Source organism: Eimeria necatrix, genomic scaffold (genome assembly GCF_000499385.1).
Source record: "Eimeria necatrix Houghton genomic scaffold, Enh_scaff43, whole genome shotgun sequence".
NCBI classification, from domain to species: domain Eukaryota; phylum Apicomplexa; class Conoidasida; order Eucoccidiorida; family Eimeriidae; genus Eimeria; species Eimeria necatrix.
Window position 1 is genome coordinate 112,680 of NW_013654802.1, and position 21,679 is coordinate 134,358.

At 49.9% G+C, this 21,679-nt stretch overlaps 6 protein-coding genes across 6 annotated transcripts; 4 read left to right on the forward strand and 2 right to left on the reverse strand.

The window, feature by feature from the left end:
- Positions 1 to 467: 467 nt before the first annotated feature.
- ENH_00054170 (DUF974-domain-containing protein, related) lies at positions 468 to 2,403 on the reverse strand (the record flags this gene model as incomplete). The annotated part of the gene is made up of 9 exons (XM_013583756.1): positions 468 to 632; positions 718 to 864; positions 957 to 1,059; positions 1,273 to 1,346; positions 1,456 to 1,576; positions 1,675 to 1,805; positions 1,900 to 1,984; positions 2,102 to 2,271; positions 2,371 to 2,403. The coding sequence occupies 9 exons, from the start codon at positions 2,401 to 2,403 to the stop codon at positions 468 to 470; spliced, it is 1,029 nt and encodes a 342-aa protein (XP_013439210.1).
- Positions 2,404 to 3,240: 837 nt separating this feature from the next.
- Positions 3,241 to 6,742, forward strand: ENH_00054180 (insulysin, putative; the record flags this gene model as incomplete). The annotated part of the gene is made up of 7 exons (XM_013583757.1): positions 3,241 to 3,903; positions 4,125 to 4,259; positions 4,317 to 4,464; positions 4,518 to 5,400; positions 5,457 to 5,637; positions 5,698 to 6,532; positions 6,588 to 6,742. The coding sequence occupies 7 exons, from the start codon at positions 3,241 to 3,243 to the stop codon at positions 6,740 to 6,742; spliced, it is 3,000 nt and encodes a 999-aa protein (XP_013439211.1).
- A 2,833-nt stretch (positions 6,743 to 9,575) lies between these two features.
- ENH_00054190 (eukaryotic aspartyl protease, putative) lies at positions 9,576 to 11,666 on the forward strand (the record flags this gene model as incomplete). Its single annotated transcript, XM_013583758.1, has 9 exons — positions 9,576 to 9,990; positions 10,101 to 10,200; positions 10,368 to 10,405; positions 10,464 to 10,588; positions 10,646 to 10,698; positions 11,020 to 11,116; positions 11,312 to 11,398; positions 11,454 to 11,495; positions 11,553 to 11,666. The coding sequence occupies 9 exons, from the start codon at positions 9,576 to 9,578 to the stop codon at positions 11,664 to 11,666; spliced, it is 1,071 nt and encodes a 356-aa protein (XP_013439212.1).
- A 368-nt stretch (positions 11,667 to 12,034) lies between these two features.
- On the reverse strand, positions 12,035 to 14,842 carry ENH_00054200 (hypothetical protein, conserved; the record flags this gene model as incomplete). Its single annotated transcript, XM_013583759.1, has 4 exons — positions 12,035 to 12,064; positions 12,165 to 12,256; positions 12,346 to 12,391; positions 12,476 to 14,842. 4 exons carry the CDS (start codon positions 14,840 to 14,842, stop codon positions 12,035 to 12,037), a joined length of 2,535 nt encoding a protein of 844 aa, XP_013439213.1.
- Positions 14,843 to 15,669: 827 nt separating this feature from the next.
- ENH_00054210 (dihydroorotase protein, putative) lies at positions 15,670 to 18,854 on the forward strand (the record flags this gene model as incomplete). The annotated part of the gene is made up of 12 exons (XM_013583760.1): positions 15,670 to 15,791; positions 15,951 to 16,038; positions 16,272 to 16,367; positions 16,543 to 16,593; positions 16,738 to 16,866; positions 17,039 to 17,158; positions 17,327 to 17,476; positions 17,638 to 17,660; positions 17,838 to 17,898; positions 18,127 to 18,223; positions 18,427 to 18,476; positions 18,729 to 18,854. 12 exons carry the CDS (start codon positions 15,670 to 15,672, stop codon positions 18,852 to 18,854), a joined length of 1,113 nt encoding a protein of 370 aa, XP_013439214.1.
- Positions 18,855 to 20,664: 1,810 nt separating this feature from the next.
- On the forward strand, positions 20,665 to 21,679 carry ENH_00054220 (vesicle transport v-SNARE domain-containing protein, putative; the record flags this gene model as incomplete). The annotated part of the gene is made up of 3 exons (XM_013583761.1): positions 20,665 to 20,838; positions 21,012 to 21,293; positions 21,413 to 21,679. 3 exons carry the CDS (start codon positions 20,665 to 20,667, stop codon positions 21,677 to 21,679), a joined length of 723 nt encoding a protein of 240 aa, XP_013439215.1.

Here is a 21,679-nt window from a genome sequence, read left to right on the forward strand (position 1 = left end):
ACTCATTGCCAGCCGGGCTACTAACGGCATTTGGTGAAGCTGCAAAGCAAGTGCTCTGATAGCACGGCGACGTGTGAAAGCATTTTGTTGACGAAAAAATGAAAATCTGTCAGTTCCTCCTCAGTATTTTTAGCATCTAGAAGGCTAATATGTGACATGGCGGACTGATCCCCGTACGCTGCTGAGTTGCGGAATCGCACACTTGAATGCCCCCTAGCGAATGGAATCCTGCGGGCATAACCAAGGCAAGTACGCTGATACGCTGCTTTCTCCGTACTCCAAGCAAACGGCATGCCACGAAGTCTTCTGTATGACAGAGCGCGAGCAGTAAAACGCAAGCTAAGCAACATACCTGGCTCAAGACAGAGCAATTCAAAGGCGAATCTCTTCGATGACCGCGGGCCGAGGGGTCCGAGCGTCTGAACGAATAATGAGAAGAACTGCAGGATCTTGACGCGACGGATCCTCTAATGCTTACATTGCGAACTTAGGGGAAACATAATATTTACCAGCTGGCTTGGGCCTTCCAGGACAAACGGCTCGAGTTCTGAAAGCTTGACATTAAGCACGAGTTGCAGAGCCGTGTTAAGCCTGTTGATGACCTCTAACTCCACATGGAATGGCCGATCGACCTGCAGTAACAAATAACTTACGAAAAACCTAACAGCTGACGCTCAGCTGCACCATCCAGTTTGAACTGAATGCTCCTCGTCTTACCTCCACTGATGATGGAAATGAAGCTAGACGGACTTCAAGCGGCTGCATCGGCTGAGGCACATTTGTCAGCAAGTAATCGCTTAAGGTTCCAACTCCCCCGGTTGATGTGCGCCATTGAAGTGTTAGTTGTCCCAAGTTCGGCACGTGCTGGAACAGAGCACACGCACGCGGTCATCTTGTCGTCAGTTTGCAAGTCACGAATTCCCGCAATTCTACAATAGCGAGGTGGGCAGTCCCACCTTCGCTAGGTCTTCCAAAAACAGCTGAGGATTTGTGGGAAAGAGCGCAAAGAGTACAGTAAAACAGTCCTTAGGGCGAAAGTTGTGAATTCCTTTGCAGAATCTGTGCGCAGAGCCAGCATGCAAGACTCTATCCGTTCCTGGACACGAGCTGCCAATTTGCATGTGCTGTTTTACCACTTCATCGGGCAAGAAGCACCCACCACTGGAGGGAAATTCGAACTATTGTTAGCGAAAACGCAACAGCACAAAAACTTACGACTCTGAAGCAGGAGCACAACAATCGAGCCGGGTGCATTCTAAACCCTCGGCGCACAGTATTGTGGCCTCATTCAGAAAAACAAACTGCTGAGATACATTAAGTAGTGTGCATTCAACAACTGTTTTGTCCTGAGAACAGGAAAGTGGAATACAGAATGACACATGCTAGTTGCAAACGCATGCCTTTCCACGTGCATGTTTCGTTTCTACAAGCTGGAAAAAGCTACGAAAATCTTACTTGTAGGTGCGCAATGCGATGGGTAACCTTGAATGGGCTCTGAGCAGTAAATCTGAATGACTTCTTGAAGGATTTCGGCTCCGCAGATGAAGCGATGTAATGTGAAATGGAGCAAACGAGCCTAGTGCGAGACAATGTGCACAAACAACAAATTCACCGGAGCCTTCTCTCTCTACGTCTGTCTCTAAGCTTGAATCAGTGCACGGACGAATAACCTACATGCATGTTCCGGACTCCTCAAGCTGGTGCTGAATCGTGCAGTCGAACGAATCTTCAGGATTCAAGCTTAAAACAGGATCCTCAGAATTGTCAAATAATACATATCGGAAGCGCCCTAGGAAAAGCTCAACCTTCACAAAAAGGCCAACACAAGATATTGCAGCTGTTCAACACTTGTACTTGCTGCTCAGACAACTCTGCAAAATCAGCGAGCGTGGGACGCACCTGAAGCTTAACGTTGTTGGCTTGAACTGCTGATGTGTTCGTAATATTGAGGTATGCCGAGAAAACTTCCCCACTAAAGACTCGCCTAACCAGGAAGAAGAAAGAAGAGAGACGCTTACACTTTTCTTTAGTGTTTATTGCTCCCGAGGCTTCCGAAATCCCTCATATGCTGATGTTTCTATGGACGACGCTACTGCCCTACCCTTGTGTTACTGGCAGTAGCAGGGCATGAGCACTCGATAGCCATTTCTCATTGACCGCCTCCTCTGTCGCAGCCTGCAGTGCATCAGCATCTTCGCGCGCTACGTCGCGGAGAGAAACAAATGGCCATACGTTAGTCTCCCATGATGGCTGCGAAAGCCGCATAACCTTCTGAAAACAGTCAGCCCAAGCTTTGAAATGAGAGTCATTTTCGCTTAGTTCCCATATTACTGGTCAGGAGCTGCATTGCTGCCAATGCTTAGCCCTCACCAAGGAGAGATATTCTCTGTCATCGGCAGCCATGTTCCTCTGTGTGTCTGATCCGCCACCTGCGAAGGTTCCTCCTTGGGAACACGGTCGGCTGTAATGTTTATTGGCGTTGTGGTAGAGTCATGTTTGACATTTCAGTCATAAGCGGAAACATTTCATCGTGCTTGAGCGCAGCTGAGCGCGAGGAAGGCCTCTATGAGCAACATGCGTGCACCGCACTATGAATGTACCTAGACACCTGTTTTAGGAATCAAGACGCCCGTCCTGGTTGTACTAAAATAAACTAAATTCTTATGTTATGGACAGACACACACGATTTTGTTTTACTACGGGAGGCACATCATCAAATGTGCATTGATTGCATGCCAGCGTGAGGCTCAACAGTTGAATGGCAAGCTCTGAAGGGTTAAAGTCCCAAAAAGGAGAACTTTGGAAAATAAACAAAGTTCTGAGATTATAGGTAATTAGAGGAGCGTTTCCATGTCGAAAGCTTCAGTTGCAACGGAGGATCACGCTCTGTCGACGCATGCCGACCATGATACGATTAGCCTATATTCTCGCCACGAACAAAATGTCATTCGCCTGTGAAAATCATGTAGAGTCCACTACACTGAAAGGTTTATTACCAAAGCCAGCCTAGTCTCAGAATTGATTACTTTCAGTTGGATTCAAGACCGCAATGCGTACAGTTACAGACGGGAATTCAGACACTTGCAGTACAAGGAGCATGGGCTACCTGGCAGTGTACAGACACTCCGCACAATGGCTAACAGCTGAACACCACTATGTGCGCCAGAGTTTTCCAGAGTTCTCCACCCTGGACTCGACTGAACAAAATTTTCCCTTTTCAGCTACGTTCTTCCGGCCAAGATGAGGAACGCGGCAAGTGTTGGTCTTTGCGTTGGACTCTCTGCGATTGGAGCACTGGCAAATGATGTCCTCAAACCAGAGGCCGATTACCGAGATTTCCGCCACTACCAGCTCAGCAATGGCATGCACGCTATAGCGGTGCATCATCCTCGATCTAATGAGGCAGGTTTCGCAGTGGCTGCAAATACTGGCAGTTTGTACGATCCTGAAGATGTGCCTGGCTTGGCGCATTTTCTGGAACACATGCTGTTTCTTGGGACATCAAAGTATCCCGAGCCTGAAAGCTATGACAGCTTTTTGACACAAAACGGCGGAGCGAACAATGCTTATACGGACGAAGAGAAGACAGTCTTTTTCAACAAGGTTACAGACAGTGCTTTTGAAGAGGCCTTGGACCGTTTCTCCGAGTTTTTCAAAGCTCCTCTCTTCGACCGCAAGTACGAAGAAAAGGAGGTCAACGCGATTGACGCCGAGCACCAGAAAAACATTCCCAACGATGACGAGCGAGCGTGGTACACAATTCGCTCACTTGCCAAGGGGCCTATGTCCCGATTCGCCACTGGGAATTCCGCAACCCTGAGTACCAATCCGAAAGCCAAAGGAATTGACCTGGTTGACCGCCTGAGAGACTTCCACAGCAAATACTACTGTGGATCAAACATGGTAAGTGGGCACCTGTTGCTGAATTCGCTTCGAAGTTTCACAAAATTCCTGGAATTAGGTTGCCGTCACAATTTCACCGCGATCTCTTGATGAGCAAGAATCGCTGATAAGGGAGAAACTCGAAGGTAACATCATGCTCAACTGGATGCTAAAAGCATCGCCCATCATCATTGGTTATAGGAATATCGGCGGGTCACGCTGACTGGCTCGGGATGGTTCAGTGCCCTGGACCTATGTTCGACACCGTCAAGCCTTTTGACCACACCAACAGTGGAAAGTTCATTCACCTCCAGAGCTTTTCTTCGCAGCCTAGCCTTTGGGTTGCATTTGGTCTTCCACCCACTCTTACCTCTTACGTGAGTTAAACATTGCGGCCATCTGTTCTTCAGAAAAGCATCTAAGGAATCTTTCAGAAAAAGCAACCTACCAGCGTGCTCACGTATCTACTTGAGTACACTGGAGAGGGATCTTTGGCGAAGCGCCTCCGGCTCCTAGGTCTCGCTGATGGCATCTCTCCAGTTGTTGACAGGAATACCATCAGCACGCTTCTTGGCTTGAAGGGTGAGTAATTTAAATCAATCCAAAAGGATATACATGCTCACATGTTGGCGCAGTGGACCTGACCCAGAAAGGCGCTAACCATCGGGGGCTCGTCCTTCAGGAGATATTTTCGTACATTAACTTCTTGCGCGATCACGGTGTCGGCCACGACTTGGTTTCGACTTTGGCCCAGCAGTCGCATGTCGATTTCCACACAACGCAACCAAGCTCATCTCTAATGGATGAAGCAGCACGCCTAGCTCATAATCTATTGACCTACGAGCCGTATCATGCAGTCGCCGGGGATTCCCTCTTGATTGATGCGGACCCTCGTCTGACGAACCAGCTGCTTCAGGAGATGTCGCCATCTAAAGCGATCATCGCCTTCGCTGATCCCGAATTTTCATCGAAAGTCGAAAGCTTCGAGACGGATCCATATTATGGAGTGCAGTTCAGAGTGCTTGACTTGCCTCAGCACCATGCAGTAGCCATGACCGTCTTAACGGCCTCACCAAACGCTTTCCGCATGCCGCCTCCACTTCTGCATATCCCTAAGGCTTCAGAACTAGAAATTCTCCCAGGTCTTACTGGGCTTAATGAGCCAGAACTCATCAGCGAACAAGGAGGCAACGCAGGGACAGCAGTGTGGTGGCAGGGCCAGGGCTTTTCTGCCCTTCCCAGAGTTGCTGTGCAGTTGAGCGGGAGCATTGCAAAGGACAAGGCAGATTTGCTTTCTCGCACCCAGGGTTCTGTTGCACTTGCTGCAATTGCAGAACATCTACAAGAGGAAACCGCGGATTTCCAGTACTGCGGAATTACCCACAGCCTGGCTTTCAAAGGAACCGGATTCCACATGACATTTGAAGGCTACACAAAGACACAACTCGACAAGCTTATGAGTCACGTGGCCAGTGTGCTCAGAGACCCTTCTGTGGTAGAGTCGGAGCGTTTCGAGAGGTAAGGCAACACACTATTACTATGCACGAACTTGATAACATTGGTGAAATCTCCAGAGTCAAGCAAAAGCAAATAAAATTGCTTGCTGACCCAGCGACCAACATGGCATTTGAGCATGCTCTTCAAGCCGCCGCGATTTTGACAAGAAATGATGCATTCAGTCGCATGGACTTGCTCAATGCACTTGAACAGACCACTTACGACGACTCAATCGCCAAGCTCAGCGAGCTCAAGAATGTCAGTTAAACACTCATTGCGAAAGTTTCGTTCATTGCTTATTTGCTTTTCTCCTTTCAGGTCCACGTGGATGCCTTTGTCATGGGAAATATAGATCGTGATCAGTCACTCTTGTTGACTGAAAGCTTCCTCGAACAAGCAGGATTCACACCCATCGAACATGACGACGCTGTGGAGTCTCTTGCAATGGAACAAAAACAGACTATTGAGGCAACACTTGCAAACCCCATAAAGGGAGACAAGGACCACGCCAGTCTGGTTCAATTCCAGCTTGGCGTTCCTTCCATTGAGGAACGTGTGAACCTAGCTATCCTCTCCCAGTTCCTGAATCGTCGCATCTACGATTCACTTCGAACCGAAGCTCAATTGGGTTATATAGCTGGAGCAAAGGAGTCTCAGGCAGCATCAACAGCACTTCTTCAGTGCTTCGTTGAAGGCTCCAAGAGCCACCCTGATGAAGTAGTGAAGATGATTGATGCGGAGCTAGCAAAGGCGAAAGACTACATTTCCAACATGCCTGAAGCAGAGCTAAGTCGCTGGAAGGAGGCAGCTCATGCCAAGCTTACAAAAGTGGAGGCCAACTTCTCCGAAGACTTCAAGAAATCGGCGGATGAGATATTTTCTCATGCAAATTGCTTCTCCAAGAGGGACTTGGAAGTCAAGTACCTGGATAATGACTTTTCTCGCAAGCACTTGCTCCGGACTTTCACGAAGTTGTCTGACCCTTCAAGACGAATGGTTAGTTTATTTGATCTTTGGGGGAATCTAACAAGCTATAAACTGGAAAAACTTCAGGTCGTGAAACTTATTGCCGATCTTGAGCCTGCCAAGGAGGTCACGCTCATTGGAGAAGCTAAAGGCCAAGATGCGGCGCTTCTCCGTCGTGGCGATACCGGTGAGTTAAATTGGCACATAGTTTGTTGAAACGTCAACTGACAAACGTTCTGCAGCCGAAGAAGTTGTCAAGGCGCCGACTAAGCTTCTTAGCCTTGAGGACAAGTTCGTGTCTCAAGTTCAACAAGCAAACGGCTACTTCCCGGATGTGTCTATCTGCGAGCTGCCTCCAAGTCTTCTCTCGCTGTTCGAGCTCTTGGAGGATCTTTGAGCTATTTACAACTCAACTGTTCACAAACCACACTAACTAAACCCTTTCTACGCTTCCACGCCATGGAAAACGTGTTTTGTAATAGTTAATCGATTTGGATATTTTTTTGTTGCATTTTGCAGTTAAAGTTGCACAGTTTGTCGTAGTCCAGATGTTTAGTTTGACAGGCCAGCAAAGGTGGAGAAAAGTTTTTGCAACGGCCGGCACAGGCAATAAATGGTAGACCGATATATACACAAAAAGCAATCGGAAGCGCCACTTGTCAGTTCTGAACGTATAAGAGTGTCAAGAAGCTGGGCGGGAATAGTCAATCGATGACCATGCTAGAGTTTTGCTTTAATCATAAGCTGTGCGAAGTGTTTTCAAATATTTCCAGCCACGGCGCTCCTTCTCTCCCAAACAAAAACTCAGTATCTACAGAACTGTCGAAGCCTTGTCGACGATTTGAGAACAGTGTGACGGTAATCGGCGATCGATCAAGGATTTGGCGAAGCTTTAAGAAACCGTCCATGCATTTATGAAAAATGGAAACAGCAGGATTAACTAGTTTTCTCGAAAACATGTGTTCACCGTTTTCGAACCATTTCACTATTTTTGTGAAAATTTCGGAAACGACAACTGGGTAGATAGCAAGTAGCCCGGCGCAGAGAAGCGATCTGAACGCAGAAGAAAACCAACGTACAGTGAAGATTTTGTAAATTGATTCCAACGCTTTCGCTGTGTAATGCTGGATAGGGCAGAGAGTGCACAGAGACAAAGAATAACACGCCACACAAACGCGACTGACTTGATCATTAGCTTTGGCATTGCACTCGGCGGGCTGTCTGACACTTCGGTTTGACCTCGCACCCTCAAAACCTTTGTCTAACATGCTTTTCAACAGTGACACAGTTAGCAGACTGTCCATGATGCCAGATGCCAGCACAGTGGAAAAGCTCACCTGCATGACAGGATCCGGAAGCTGCTTACTAGATGTAGGACCTTGCTTAGAGGCGGAATGCAACATTTTTGTTTATCCTTCAATGTAGCCGTCATAGAACGAGGGACGCTATACAGATTTGTGTGTAATCTGCCACGTTTCCCAGGGCAGTGTACATGAGGAAAACTTATTGCAAAAACGCAAGGGTTTCCGGGGCTCAGCCCCTTTGAGGCCGTCCCTCTCTCGAGATACGAACTGGTTATTAGTGTAATATCATTGCACAAGAGAATCTCAGGCAGAAAGACTGGAGGGAAGCTTATTTGAAAAATTACGTGGGATATGACATCGTAGGTGCTGCCACTTGGAAGACTGCTTCTTGTGTTGCGAAACTGGCATGTGTTCGTGCATCGTGTGGTTCCTAAGACTCTGCTGTTAATTACGTCGATGCAAAGGTCAGCACTGCCAGTTGCTGTCTTCCCGAATAGCTTCGTTACTGATTGCAGGGAAGGACCCTTCACGAAGCACTCCACATAACAGTGAACCAACTGGAGCTCTACAAGAGCCTCAAACTTCAAATATGCCTCCTCTGATTTTGCAACAATGTTTAGGCCAGCCCAGGAGTCTTCAAGATAGAAAACCAACCCGAAGTTGTACTGCCGGGACGAGAGCACGGGGAAGTGCTTTTCACGGTATTTTTCCCGAAGAAACCGGCCGATTAATTCACAAGAAAGCTCTTCAGTCTTATTATACTTTTGGGAACCAGAAGGAGAGCCTATGCCGGTTGAAAGTTGCAGTACAGGCATTTGCACCACCCAGTACGAATCTTGCTCGTCAACAACTCTTGGGGTGTCCGAAGTGTACAGCTTAGAAAGGCCATGATACAAGCTAAAGCGTACTCTCGTTTCGTCGATCTGGTGACTGCTTTTTGAAATGATTGACTGAGATTCATTCGAGAACTTGTTGCGAGTATCCTTTTCCAACTGTTCAGATATTGTGCCTTGCATCAGGTTACCTTGCTTTCTTGGAGTTTGATGTGAAATTTTAGCGGAATTATCCTTTTCCTGAGGTGAATATGCATCACCCTCTGTATTTTGCAATTCAGGGAACGTGGAAGAGGGAAGGCGTCTTGATTTCGGGGTGAGTGCAAGAGCACCGCCCTGCAGGTTTGGGAGCACCAAGGAAGGCCATTGAGGTTTAAAAATCGGGTGCGGGGAACTTGAAGCTATAGTTATGCCTGGGTTGCTCATTTTGATGCATATATGTACGCAATTTAGCTTTACGACTCATTAGCGTTTCACGGAAGGCATTCAAGCCTGTTTGGCGAGAGTGACTTGTGCTTGTCGAGGCAGACGGCAAGGTCACCTCAGTCAGAAAGTTATTTGACCAGGCTTTTTCTTCAAAAACTTCAAAAAAAATAGAGGAATTAATTTTAAATGTTAGGTTTGCCCATCATTTGGATGCTGCGAAGAGCGGAAAGAGCTGTAGTGCTACAGAGCATGCATCACAAAATCAGTTCATTGAGCACGCTGAAAGCTGCATTTTCAAGTTTCAAATAATTGTTGTGAAAATAACCGTTTCGTGTTCTGGCGGCTGTGAACTGTTTTGTGTGCAACAAGGTGTGTTTACTGCCCAGCGCTTCAGCTTTCAAACTGGTCACGAAATAACCAATGTCGATTTCTTATTACAAGTAATGCATTCATGGTTTTGTCTCATAATTTCCAGAGCATATTCCAAATCAAGCATGCACACTTGCTTGCGCGTGCGCGGTAGATTCAAGTTCACTCTCCCTGCTGTGCGTACACCTGAATGATCAGCCGGTCATTCAGCTACAGACGCATTTTCATTTTGACTGCTAGCCATAATTTCTCACCTTGGCTTACCTCAACTAACCGAAACCACGAACAGCCAGGTACAATGCGTTCCCTTCTGGTCGTGGCCGGCATAGCCGGTTGTAGCTCTCTTGCTGCAACCGATGCACGACATCGGTTCCTCAGTGAAACACTTGAAGAGCCCGAAGATGTGATGCTAAAGACAGCAGATCTTCACGCCAATCTTTTGCGAGAGCCTCCCATGACAATCAAGTTGGACAACAGATACAAGTTTACCGGTCTTGGGGAGCTGGTATCCCAGTTGATTGATCACCACACCACCTTGGGAAGCGTCGGTTCCTCTGGAACGATGGCCCGGCAAAAATTGCTTAACTACCATAACAGCCAGTATTTTGGCGAGATCAAGATCGGAACCCCCGGGAGGCGTTTTGTTGTAGTAAGCGATGAGATCATGCTTCCCCACGCCTCAAAAATGGAATCACACTTGAATCCAACTTCAGGTCTTTGATACTGGTTCCTCAAATCTTTGGGTTCCCGCAGCAGAATGCGAGAAGTAAAAAGAAATTTAGTTAAAGCACACGATTGAACTATTCATACTGAGTACTTGCAGGGGAGGATGCGCACCGCACGAGAAGTTCGACCCAAAGTACTCCAGCACGTTTTCACCAATACGGTCACTCACTGGAGATCCAGCAGTCGCCTTCATTCAAGTAAGAATCTCGTACTTCACATTTTCAATAAGTAGCTCATTTCCTGTTGCAGTACGGAACAGGAGCTTGCGTCCTTCGAATGGGTCGCGATATCGTTGAGATCGGTGGCATGTAAGGCAATAACAGCCTTCTTCACTGCACAGCACTTCCTTCATCTTCTTATTCAGTAAAGTGCCCAACCAGGCAATCGGCCTTGCGGTCGAAGGTACGTTAAAGCTAAAAAACCGCCCAATATGGCAGTATACATCATTTTCTCTCTTCAGAATCCACCCATCCCTTCGCGGACTTGCCGTTCGACGGGCTAGTCGGTCTGGGTTTCCCCGATGTGTCGGGCGAAGAGGGGCTTCCGTCAAGCGCACTTCCAATCGTCGACCAAATGGTCAAGGAGGTTCGTCGTTGTTAGAGTAATTTCCTCGAGCGCCGCTCATGGCTGCATTCACTCCAGAAAGTTCTCGATCGTAACGTGTTTTCCGTCTACATGAGCGAAGACATCAATCGGTATGAGCATGAATCATGACTTCAAATTGCCGCATGGGTAGCTATGATGTAAATGTATAGGCCTGGAGAGATTTCGGTAAAGAGTTCAAACTACTTTTCGCAACGCTCGCTTGCAAAGCCTCCTTAGTTTGGAGCAGCGGATCCTAAGTATACCTTCGCTGGGCACACACCTAAATGGTTCCCCGTCATCTCTCTCGGTACGACATCCGCTCACTACTACTCAACTACTTGGCTTTCATATTGTTTTTTAATCAGACTACTGGTTCGTCCTTGTTCCCATTGTTGCTCATGGAAGCAACTTAAGCACTGACACGCTTACAGGGAGATTGGTCTCCATGGACTAAAGATCAATGGAAAATCCTTTGGCGTCTGTGAGAAGCGCGGCTGTCGCGCAGCCGTTGACACAGGATCCAGTTTGGTACGAGATTGCAAAGTATGCTCTTCAAGCAATTTGCATTTACTGTCGTGCAGATAACTGGACCATCATCCGTCATCAATCCCCTCATCAAAGCCCTCAACGTTGCTGAGAACTGCTCGAATCTTGGAACCCTACCCACAGTAGGCTCACAACTACGTCGCTAGCGCTTTTCCAAGATATAAATTTTTGTCTGCAGCTCACATTTGTTTTGAAAGATATATACGGAAGGCTCGTCAACTTCAGCCTGGAACCAAGGGACTACGTAGTGGAGGAGCTGGATGCCGTAAGCGTCATAATCCTTGCATGATTTATTCATTCGGCATAGAACGTCACACAGAGAGGCAACCCCAACAACTGCGCGGCCGGCTTCATGGCAATGGTAAGCCAGCATTATGCTACTGCGGCTTTAGATGGTTACTATAGTTTGTCTCTCCAGGACGTACCAGCGCCCCGTGGGCCCTTGTTCGTGCTCGGAAACTCCTTCATCCGGAAATACTACAGTATATTTGACCGCGATCACATGGTATGGCAAAACCCAAACATGATATAGAAATAAACTGCTATTTATGCTCAAACTCGCAGATGGTTGGATTCATGCGGTAAGCATATCATGAATATCTTTCGCCAAGCAAGAAATGAATCCACGGCGTGACGAAAATAACGCTTTAGGGCAAACCACGAAGGTGAGTGCAATGTTGAACCTTTGTATGGCACCACATTTCCACTAATTTTGCAAAAACAGGTTCCGGACCGCTCATCAAGGGATTTCCATCATCTGCATCATCGGCGTCGGCGTCGTGCCTTGTTGCAGCCAGCGCTGCTGCAATCGCACTGGCCTTCTTTTGAATGTTTCCCGAACACTTTGCACTTGTGTCGATGCGATATGTGCCATCATAAGCACATTCCCGACATGCCAATTCAATCATCTACCCTTTCCAGTGTTTCGCCCTGAGTACAACGAACCACGTAGGCAGTTACTGCAGTTTGAAATGAGAATTGCGACAAATGCACAATAGTAACGCGAAGAAACTGGGGAAAATTAACCTACATAGAGGTTGAACCTGCGTCGTTTTTTCTCCGGTTCGTTCGACAACTGTTCGAAAAGATCATGGCTCCACTTCCCGTCTGCACTGCTTGCGGCTGCACGCATTTGCACAAGGAGCAATGCGTGCTGTAGAGAAAACTAGCGTATCTGTATCCTCTGAACATTCACTAGTGATATGACCTACCTGCTGCGTGCCTTCTCTCCTGTGGTGTTCGCCCTAGAATCCCAGCCTGTTGCAGCACAAAAAGGCAGTCTTCCATATGCATTAGAAACAAGATTTATAGTTCGCAGCTATCATGAGAAAACGGTCTTACCGTTTTGCGGTTTCGCCATGCAGCTGCTTGAATAGGAACCGGCGTCCTGTGCAAATGACGTTGACCTGGCTGAATTGGACGCTGAAAAATGCCATTGTGAAGTTGCATGCGCTGGAAATCGGCAGGCGTGGTATATCTGACCCGCTGTTGCGGAGATATTAATAAGTTTCTATCGTTCCGTCGAGCTACTAGCCTCACAGATCGGCCCATCTGACCAGGAAACGGAGGCTGCGGAAAGTCATGGTGCTCTTCTCCATCTAATCGGTTCCATCTATTATAGCCGAAAGGCTGAACTCTGTTAATACTGGGGAAAAAACGATCATCCCTATCCGGCGGAAACCGCGGATTTCTCCAGTATCTTCGTGGGGACAGTTCTTGGTATGATCCATGCATCTCTGCAACGCCGGGAAACGCTGCTGGTTCGGCAGTCACGATTCTGCGTTTTGCAGCTCTCCTGTTTAATTTAGTACTGTACAGATTATCTCCCGAAGCCGCCCTTCCATGGGCATCTCCTGATTCACCCTTCCTCCGAAAAAACACATCGTCAGATGCGACGTTCCTATCGCAAACCGCGCCGCTAGGGCGCCTAGCTTCCGCGTTCGAGTGTCCTTCGTTTCTTGGCCTCTCATCACGCCTCTGTAGGGGAGAAGGACGACTGCGTTGAATGTCCGTTGTTGGCGCATCGTCTTGCCCTTTAACCGGCAACTCACTCTGCTCGTGAATCTGCTCTTCTGCCTGCGAATCGCGCTTCTGGGCAGTTACATCATGGTTTGTAGGCAGCGCATTTGCCTCACAAGACTGCCTACACTTCTCTGCAACGGGAAGCTCGGATGCTGGAGGTGTCCTTGGAGGGCTGGACCGGCGCTCATTGCGCTCATCTCGCTCGACGTCAGGAACCCGGGAGCGGGCTGACGGAGAGCGTGAAACGGATACAGCTTGCCTCGATCCCGGACAGGTCTCATTTATTTGCCTTGGCGTTTCTTGCAGCTCTTTTGTAGTAGATATTTCTTCTGGCACGGCGTCTTCTACATGCTTTGGAGAGCCGTGTTCCTTAGAGGCCGGCTTTTCCTGGCGAGATACAGAATGCCTAGCCGAATCCGCTCCCTTGCCTTCAGCGTTACGCGGCCTCGAAGAGACAAGATCAGGGGTCGGGCAGTCAGCAGATCGGCAAGGAGATCCACCAGTGGAATGCACTTCAGACCGTCTTGAGTGCTTGCTCGCCTCTGCCAGAGTTCGCGCCCTTGATGCGCTGCGCGATGGTAGAGGAGATCGACACTGTGACTGTAACGAGCTCCTCGAAGAACCCCCAACCCTTCTGTAGTCGCCAGCAGATCGCGCATCATCTTTGTGAACATGCTCAGGTGACTGACGAGTCGGATTTTGCTCCTCTTCTTGTCTGGAGATGACTGGGGAGCGTCGGGGAGTTCCCTCAGGAGGGCTTTCAGGGCGCTGACTTGCGTCTGCTGCCTTTGTTCCTGTTCGGCGGCTTTCTGACCTTCGACAAGACCTGCTTCGGTCAACTGGTGATCGCCCGCTAGCAGTCGCCGCACTGTTCTTTCGGGCCCAACTGCCTGACCTGCTTCTACTGCGAGACCACTTCGAGTTCCTCCCATGTGATCGTGCGCGTTCACTAGATGAAGCCCTTTTGTGTCCTTGTGGCACCCTAGGTGACTGCCGACGGGCGTTGCCGTGGTGTGACCCGCTTCGATCTCTCGAGCGATCTCTTGTGGCGCACCGATCTGTGTCGCGTGGTCGGCGTGCACTTCCTCTGGATGAAATGTCATGTCGGCTTGATGCAGATCCCTTCAAAGGTTCTCGTTCTGGGGAAACGTAGCTTCTTCTCTGTCCTTCGCGCCTTTCGCGGTACCAATCCCTGGAGTTCGACCGGTATCGCGCATCTCGGCGCCCCGACTGATCCCCTCGCGCTGGACTCCTACACCGACCGCCGCGAGAAGGGCTCCGCGATGGAGCTCGATTAACCTCTTTCGACCGCAGGTACGAAGCCCTGCTTCCAAAGCGAGCGGCTGGTGGATCGTTCCGCCGGTACTTCTCATTCCTGGCCGTGGAATCTACACTCCTGCTACGAGGACGTCTTATCGAGCGGCTTCCGCTGCGCCGGCAAGGCGCAGTGCGGCCACTTCTGTAGGCCCGCGAGTCTCTGCCGTAACGCGCCGGCGAAGGACTTCTGCGGCGGTACTTTTCATATTCCGGGCTCCGATTGCGATAGGGTCGCCGGTAAGAGTCCGCGCCTCGGTAGCGTCGGTCTGGGCTTCTGTAGTCTGCTCGACCGCTGCGGCGTCCCACGTAGTCTTTTGATCTACCGCCTGATGGGCTTCTCCGTGACTCTGAAACGCGATCATACCCCATGGTGAGACTACACTTCTGTGAACCTAGTGTACGTTGACGGCCTTCTCATTCAAACGCAGCACTCTGCATCGACTGCAGCTGCTGCGGCAACAAATGAAACTAATGAAATTTCTTTGAAGTTCGTTGCTCCTTGCACAGCAAGTGGGCGATCGAAAGCAAGTAGCGACGTACGCCGGCCAAGTCTTTAGTATGCTTTGAAGAAGCTTGCCGGACCGTATCACTTGTTGAGGGGGCGGTTTCGCATTGCACACTGTCACAATGGGAACGTCAATGGGAGCCGCAGTAGCCTGCTGGTTTCCTCACCTCCAACACAGAGTATTACCCTGAGTGAGGGGATCCAAGGCACCAACACTCTGCAGTGATGCCACAGTGGGTGACCTCAGGCGCCAGCAAGCAAGAATAGGGCAAAAAAACTCATATACTTGTTTGAAATGACGAAAGCAATGCCGTGAATAGCTTCAAAATGCTGAAAATTGAGCCCCCCGTCCGACGGCATGCAGCAGGAGACATGATCAGTCCGTGAAGCCTGCACCAGTCGCAAGCGATTACGCTCACGCAATGATACAACCACTAAGGGTCTAAAAGACAACACAAGCGAAATAATTTACAAGAGTTGCTGCACCAAATGGTGCAGCCCCATCGGCGCTGGGTGGCCGTTATGAGAGCTGTTCCCAGCCACAGCCCCACAACGAATATTGTAGAGCCTTCTGCCTTACTTCCCTCGCGCATGTGTCATTAATTCCCTTCGTGGTAATTTTAGCTTCTTTTGCACTGAAAGGAAGCAGGTAGCCTTGGTTCTGTGCAGCTGTAACTAATGGCTCGCCACCATGGTCATGATGGGCCTTAACGGAGGGCGTCTTGTAATGCCTATGGCGGATGACATGCACACCCATCTGCGGCAAGTGGAACTGATGGATATGGTCACGCTTCAAATACGCAAGGGAGGGTGGTGAGCAGCCGCGCACGTCCTCTGCAACGCACGGACGGCGAGCCTGCTCCTTCGTGAAGTTTGGACTGCCCTATCGCACTGCAGTTGAATTTCATGTTAAGTCAGTAAGTATCTTTGGCCACTGGAAACCTTTCAGCTTGTACTGTGTGCGTCGTTCAGCAACCGGGTGCTGGTGATGCCCAACACTGTGCCGCCGATTGTGACGTGCTCACAAGCGCTCGAATACAGAAATGAACTTCTGAAAAGGGTGAGCACCACCTTGCAGCTCTTTGGTTTGCTACTTCGTGCTCTGATTCATTCATCAACGTCTCTCCTTTTATACGAATACTCCGTCTAGAATGTGTACAGACCTGGGTAATGTTACTGGGGACACAAAAGAGGTGAAAGCCTCAACAAAAGTGTAGCTCTCCACCTTCACGAACTGTTTCCACTCTATTTTGTCCAGAATGTGAAAATATGCCTCTTGTGTTGCTTTGTCAGGACCCGAATGTGAATTACTTGATGACCTTGTACCTCTGCCGCGAGATCGACGCCGAGGACATCGCCAAGCGCGCGAAGGAGTCGCATGTTGTTGGAGTGGGCTTTCCATTTAGCGGGGTGTAATTCTCCTCCAGAAGATGTGTAGTGCTGCACAATTGCTTTTCTTCTGAATGCTAATACATTAGTATCGGGCCCCTTCAAATGACAATGGATACTGCGCGCCGCATGCACTTGTTCAGTTGCCATGCTTTTCGCTCGCTGCTCTGCGCAGGTTAAACTGTACCCGCGTGGTGTGACAACAAACTCCGAGGCCGGCGTGGAGGTAGGAAATAATTCTGTGCAGTGAACGCGGCGCTTTGTCTCTCAGTCCAACTAGCGTACTATTTCCTTAGGAGGCAGCGGTGGAGTGCTAAGCCTGAACTGTTGAGCTGGGATCAAGTGGCTGCGGCGGCGTGCATTCCCGTAGGACCTTACCCAATATGAGGATATCTTTAAAGTGATGGAAGAACTCGGTATGAGTTTGCACATCCACGCTGAAAAGCCAGAGGCGCCGACACTCCACGCGGAAGAAATGTTCTTGCCTATATTTGAAGACGTGAGCACCTCACAGCTGCACCAGATGCATCTGGGAGAAATAACTAAGCCAAGTGAAGTTTCCGCAGTGCGCACTATTAGCTGCGGTACTCTCTTTGCTTCGGAAGTCGATCTTGGGGGCTGTCATACGACTTGAGCTTTCTGCATGTGCCGCTGCTTCTGTCTGTCTTCAGCTCCATTCGCGCTTCCCCAAACTGAAAATCGTTTTTGAGCACATTTCGACGGCTGCAGCAGTAAAAGCGATTAAGGGCAAACCTAATGTAGCCGCATCTATAACTGCGCACCACCTGCGGGTGCGCGTCGCGTTCAGCCGCAGCTTCTCATCCCTTCCCAGGCTAAGAGGCCACAGCCGGGCCACTGACCTTAATCAGGGTGGCCATTAGATTATTTTGCCACGAGAAACCCCAGATCCTGAGCTTAGAAGCCTTTGTGTCGGGCGTTTCTGTTTGCTTTGCGTGAAGCTGACCACTGAGGATGTGTGGACAACAGAGGATGTTCAGCGCCAGATGGACTCTTCCGATAAATCATCTGTCCAGCCCCGCATAGCTCAGTCCCACAACTTTTGCAAACCCATTGCAAAGAGCGCAGAGGACCGAGAGGCGCTCCTGCAGGTCAGCACATTCTCAAGAGGATCAAGAACCCATGAGCCCATGTAGAAGTTATATCTGTTTATTGAAGCGTCATTTAAGTATCGATGCAGTGTTGCTTCATAGTTCAGGTCATTGTGCGTTCGCTTAGTCCCTACTGCAGTGTTACGTGAGAATGACTGCAGGTCGTGCGCGAGGGCCATCCGCAGTTCTTTCTAGGCTCGGATTCTGCGCCTCATCCTCGGCAAGTGAACCCGCTCTAATTGAAGCCACAGATTTTAGCTTAGGCTGTTGTTCTGCGGCACTCAGTGAAGCAGCGGTACTTGCGGCGGCGCCTGCTACTCCAGTTCAGCTATTTTTCCGGGTGTGCTTCTTCTGTCCACAGGCAAAAGAAAGACTCGTATCCGCCAGCAGCTGGTGTATTCACGCAACCCTTCCTCCTTGCGGTAGGTTTTGCTTCATTGCACGTAGCTGCGGAGCACGAACTCTGTACTTTCAGGTTCCCAATATGCGTGTTTAGGGGCAAACGAGTCGCACCAAGTGAATGTGATGCGACCGGCTAGCTCACAGATGCCTTTGCACTCATGCGCTAATCAGTTGTGCAGCCAGTGTGAAGTGAAACTCCATTTACGGACAGATTTACGCTAGTTTTCCTCTGGCTTGCTTGTGTGCAGTATCTCGCAGACACTTTTGCCCGTGCGGGGTGCCTAGACAAATTGCAAAGTTTTGCTTGCGAAAACGCAGCAGCTTTCTTTGGGCTTCCTAAAAAGGGTGAGCAGCAACTCCGTCGCACAAAGTAACAGGAATACAGCCAAGGCTCCAGCTCTTTAGGACTTCGTGCAGCCAAAACGTAGTATCTCAACTAGTCAGACTTGCCTTAATGCCATCACATTGGTTTTAGACATCCCTCTTCTTTAGTGGCCTACAAGTTAACTGCGGCTTTAGCGCTCAGAACTTCTTGTCTGTCTGTGCAGAGCTGGTGGAGGGCGAGGATTGCGTTGTGCTGGAGCAGACACCGTGCACGGTAAGGAAGCCGTTGGCGTAGCTGGTGTGAGTGAGCGCTAAGGCTACTTTGTTGAATTTCTTCATTGAGCTTAACAGGATGATGTTAAAGCTAGCTGTGCGTCTGCTAAGCTTCAGCCTCAGTCATTTCGTTTTCTTTCCTAATTTATGCATATTCGGGACTTAGCGTACTCTGTCGCCATCCCTGCAGCCCAGCAGCTGTTTCGTTTGCGCATGCAGTATTTCTCATCTCTCTGTGTGTGCTCCCCTCCAGATCCCGAACGTCATCTGTGGAGCTGAAGGCACTAGCACGGATGTTGTTCCCTTCCTCGCTGGCCATGAACTCGGCTACACCCTAAAAGTAGTCCCGTTTTCCAGGAGCTTGGAGGCTCGACAGTGACGGGCCCTAGTCCTTGGTCTTAGCGTAACTGAAAACATGAGCTCGCCTGGTGAAGTGGCTATTTGGTGGCTCGTGCAAATGTGAGCATGAGTGCTGGTCCATACTCCCCACTGCAGTCGCCGCAGCACCCACGCAGCAGCTCGCCACCGTGGCTAGCTGCTAATGATTGAAGGGTTACTTCCAATGCAGATTCGAAGTGAGATGGCAACGTCTGTCTCCGAGCTTTTACTTTGTTTGTGACGCTGATACCTTTGCAAAGGCGTCGGTCGACTATTTGCTGACAACTCGCTACCCACGGTGCTCATTTAGCAGTGTAGCGTGTGCGGGTTGACGCCAATAGCGCAGTTCAGTGCCGTATTAGCACACAGCTCAAGAGCACTGCAGCAAAGTTATCGCCAGCCAGACACCATAGCCAGTTCCAGGCTGGCTTGCAGTACAGACTACTGATACCGAGGAGGGTTCGTGTCTTGCAGAGTTGCACAGCATCTCGGTCTGTGCTTACGTTACTGCTGATGCGTGTTTTATTGGCGCTTGTCGGCTGCACTTTCCAGCGTGCGCGTGGTCCGGTTGCTGCTTTCAGCCAAGCCGCTCGGTCCAGGAGCAGTGGCAATGTCCTTGGACTCCCGAATGCCTGACATCTCTAGAGACGGACCGAATTCCCCAAACTAGAATGAACTAACTGTCATACAATGCATTAATTGCGGTTCACGCATGTGTTCTGGCAAATGCCACGATGGCTGGGTGTAGACTAGGTGGACGCGCAGCAGCCGCCTCAGCTGTCTAATTTTTTCCTAGACAACCGTATAAAATGTTGAAAAAATTGCGAATGAGACAAAATTGACGCATGCAGACGCCTCAAACCCTCGCTATGCACGCCACAGCTTGTCGTCCGAGGCCCCACGAGGATCCGTATGTCTGACAGCTCTCTAGTGGCAGCCACGTAGGCCAAAGTTGCTGTTTATATTGTTTTTCTTCTCATTAAATGCTTGATTGCACAGGCATTGGAGGGCTATTTGGGTCCATAAGATCAATCAACCACGGAAATAGCTAGGGGACAGTACCAGACGGATTTGCACATGGTGCCTTTACGCGTGATCAGATACATGTGCTCTATGTAAAGTCTGCAGCATTAAGCCGCTGTAAGCACGCTTTCCTGAGAGGCATCTGCAGCGGCCTCTCTTGGGTTCCTTTGAGTCTCTTTACTCGCTTGTTCCTACCCATCGTCCCTGGTGATGCGCTCCGTGTCTGCGGACTCCTCTCGACTTCGCACACAAAGCAGCCTCACAAGACCTATTTGCCCTACGTGAAGGCTGTCAAGAATGCATATGGGATCTCCGGGGTCTTCTTTGTTCCCTTATTATCCGCACAAAAGAGACGCAGGGCGGGAGCTTTGGATACAGCCCAAAGCAGGTCTTTGCGAGTGGGAGAGGCGTCAGCCACTAACGGCACCTTGATCTTCTGTTTCCCACCATTCACTCAATGAAGCCTGTTTCCCTAGCTTGTATATCTCTCCGAAAGCCTACGTGTCGCTGCATCCCCTCGCAAGTTTGAACGGCATGCACTTTGGTGCCTGGCACTTCCAGAGCCGGCAAAGAGCTGAATTCGTTTGAAAGAGTGAACCGCATACGAGCGCCACCGTTACAAGAACAACAGGAACAGCAAAACACCGGCGTCACCAGCTTTTGACAACATGTGTGGCTGCATTCATGGCGGGCATCGGAGCCGGAAGCTAGAGCGACCCTTTCTCTTTTCGATTTGAACATTTTGGAAGTACAGCCGTTGCAGCCTGCTGCAGCACACTTGCATGAGAATGGACTACCAAACGGATGCAGTCGGCGGCAATGAAGTGGAGGAGCAGCTGCAGCGTTTTCAGCAGGCTATAGAGGACCTGCGCGAGGCTCTCAGTGAGCTGGCAGCTGCCCCTTTGGCGAACAGCCAAGAAAGGCAAATGAAAGTATTTCAAATAAACAGAGTCAAACAGGAGGTACCGCTAACGTCCCCTGACCGAGCACAGATCTGAACTGTTTCTCCTGCAGTCTGGCAGTGTGTTGTCGCTTTCTGTGGAACCCTTTTGGCACTTTTTCCGTTTATAAGGAGACTCATGGCTGTCACTTAATTCCTCTCGCTTGTGCGCTGCTGTGGGTGGGGATGCGCCAGGCGGCTGTCTGCAGCCGTTCGCTCTCTCTAGAGCTGCGCTGCTCCTCTTCAGTCTTGAGCCCCGAGGTGATCTCTCGGCTGGTGCGGCGGCAGCAGCAGCTGCGGCAAGAGTTCGCGGCGCTGAGTGCCGAGTGTGAAGAGCAGCTGCTGACGGTGAGCAAAGACCAGCTGCTGGAGCGATATGGGAAGACGCACGAGCCGACACAGGACCAAGACCTCAGCCCGCAGCAGCAGCGGCAGCAACTCGTCATGCTGGGAGATGAAGTGCAGGACAAGACTCAGGTCAGCCATCACCGGAAACCCGAAAGATTCCGAAATTTTTTGAAGTTTTTGGTCCTTCGCCAGCGCGGGCTCCGCCCACGGTGCTGCTTGCGCTGCTGTTGTGGCCCTGTGTTCGTCAGTTGAGCCTGGCGCGCACGCAGCTGCAAGTGGCCGAGACGGAGGACATGGGGGGGGCGATCCTGCAGCGAATGCAGCAGCAGAACGAGCAGCTCGACAACGTAAAGGACAAACTGGAAGATGTCGAGTTCAACATTGGCCGAACGAAGAAGACGGCGCAGGCCATCGCAAAGAACGCAGCCAGCGACCGATGCCTGCAGTGCCTTTGCTGCTGCGTCGTTCTGCTTCTTATTGCCTCAGTCGTGCTCATCGCCCTGCCGGGAAGATGA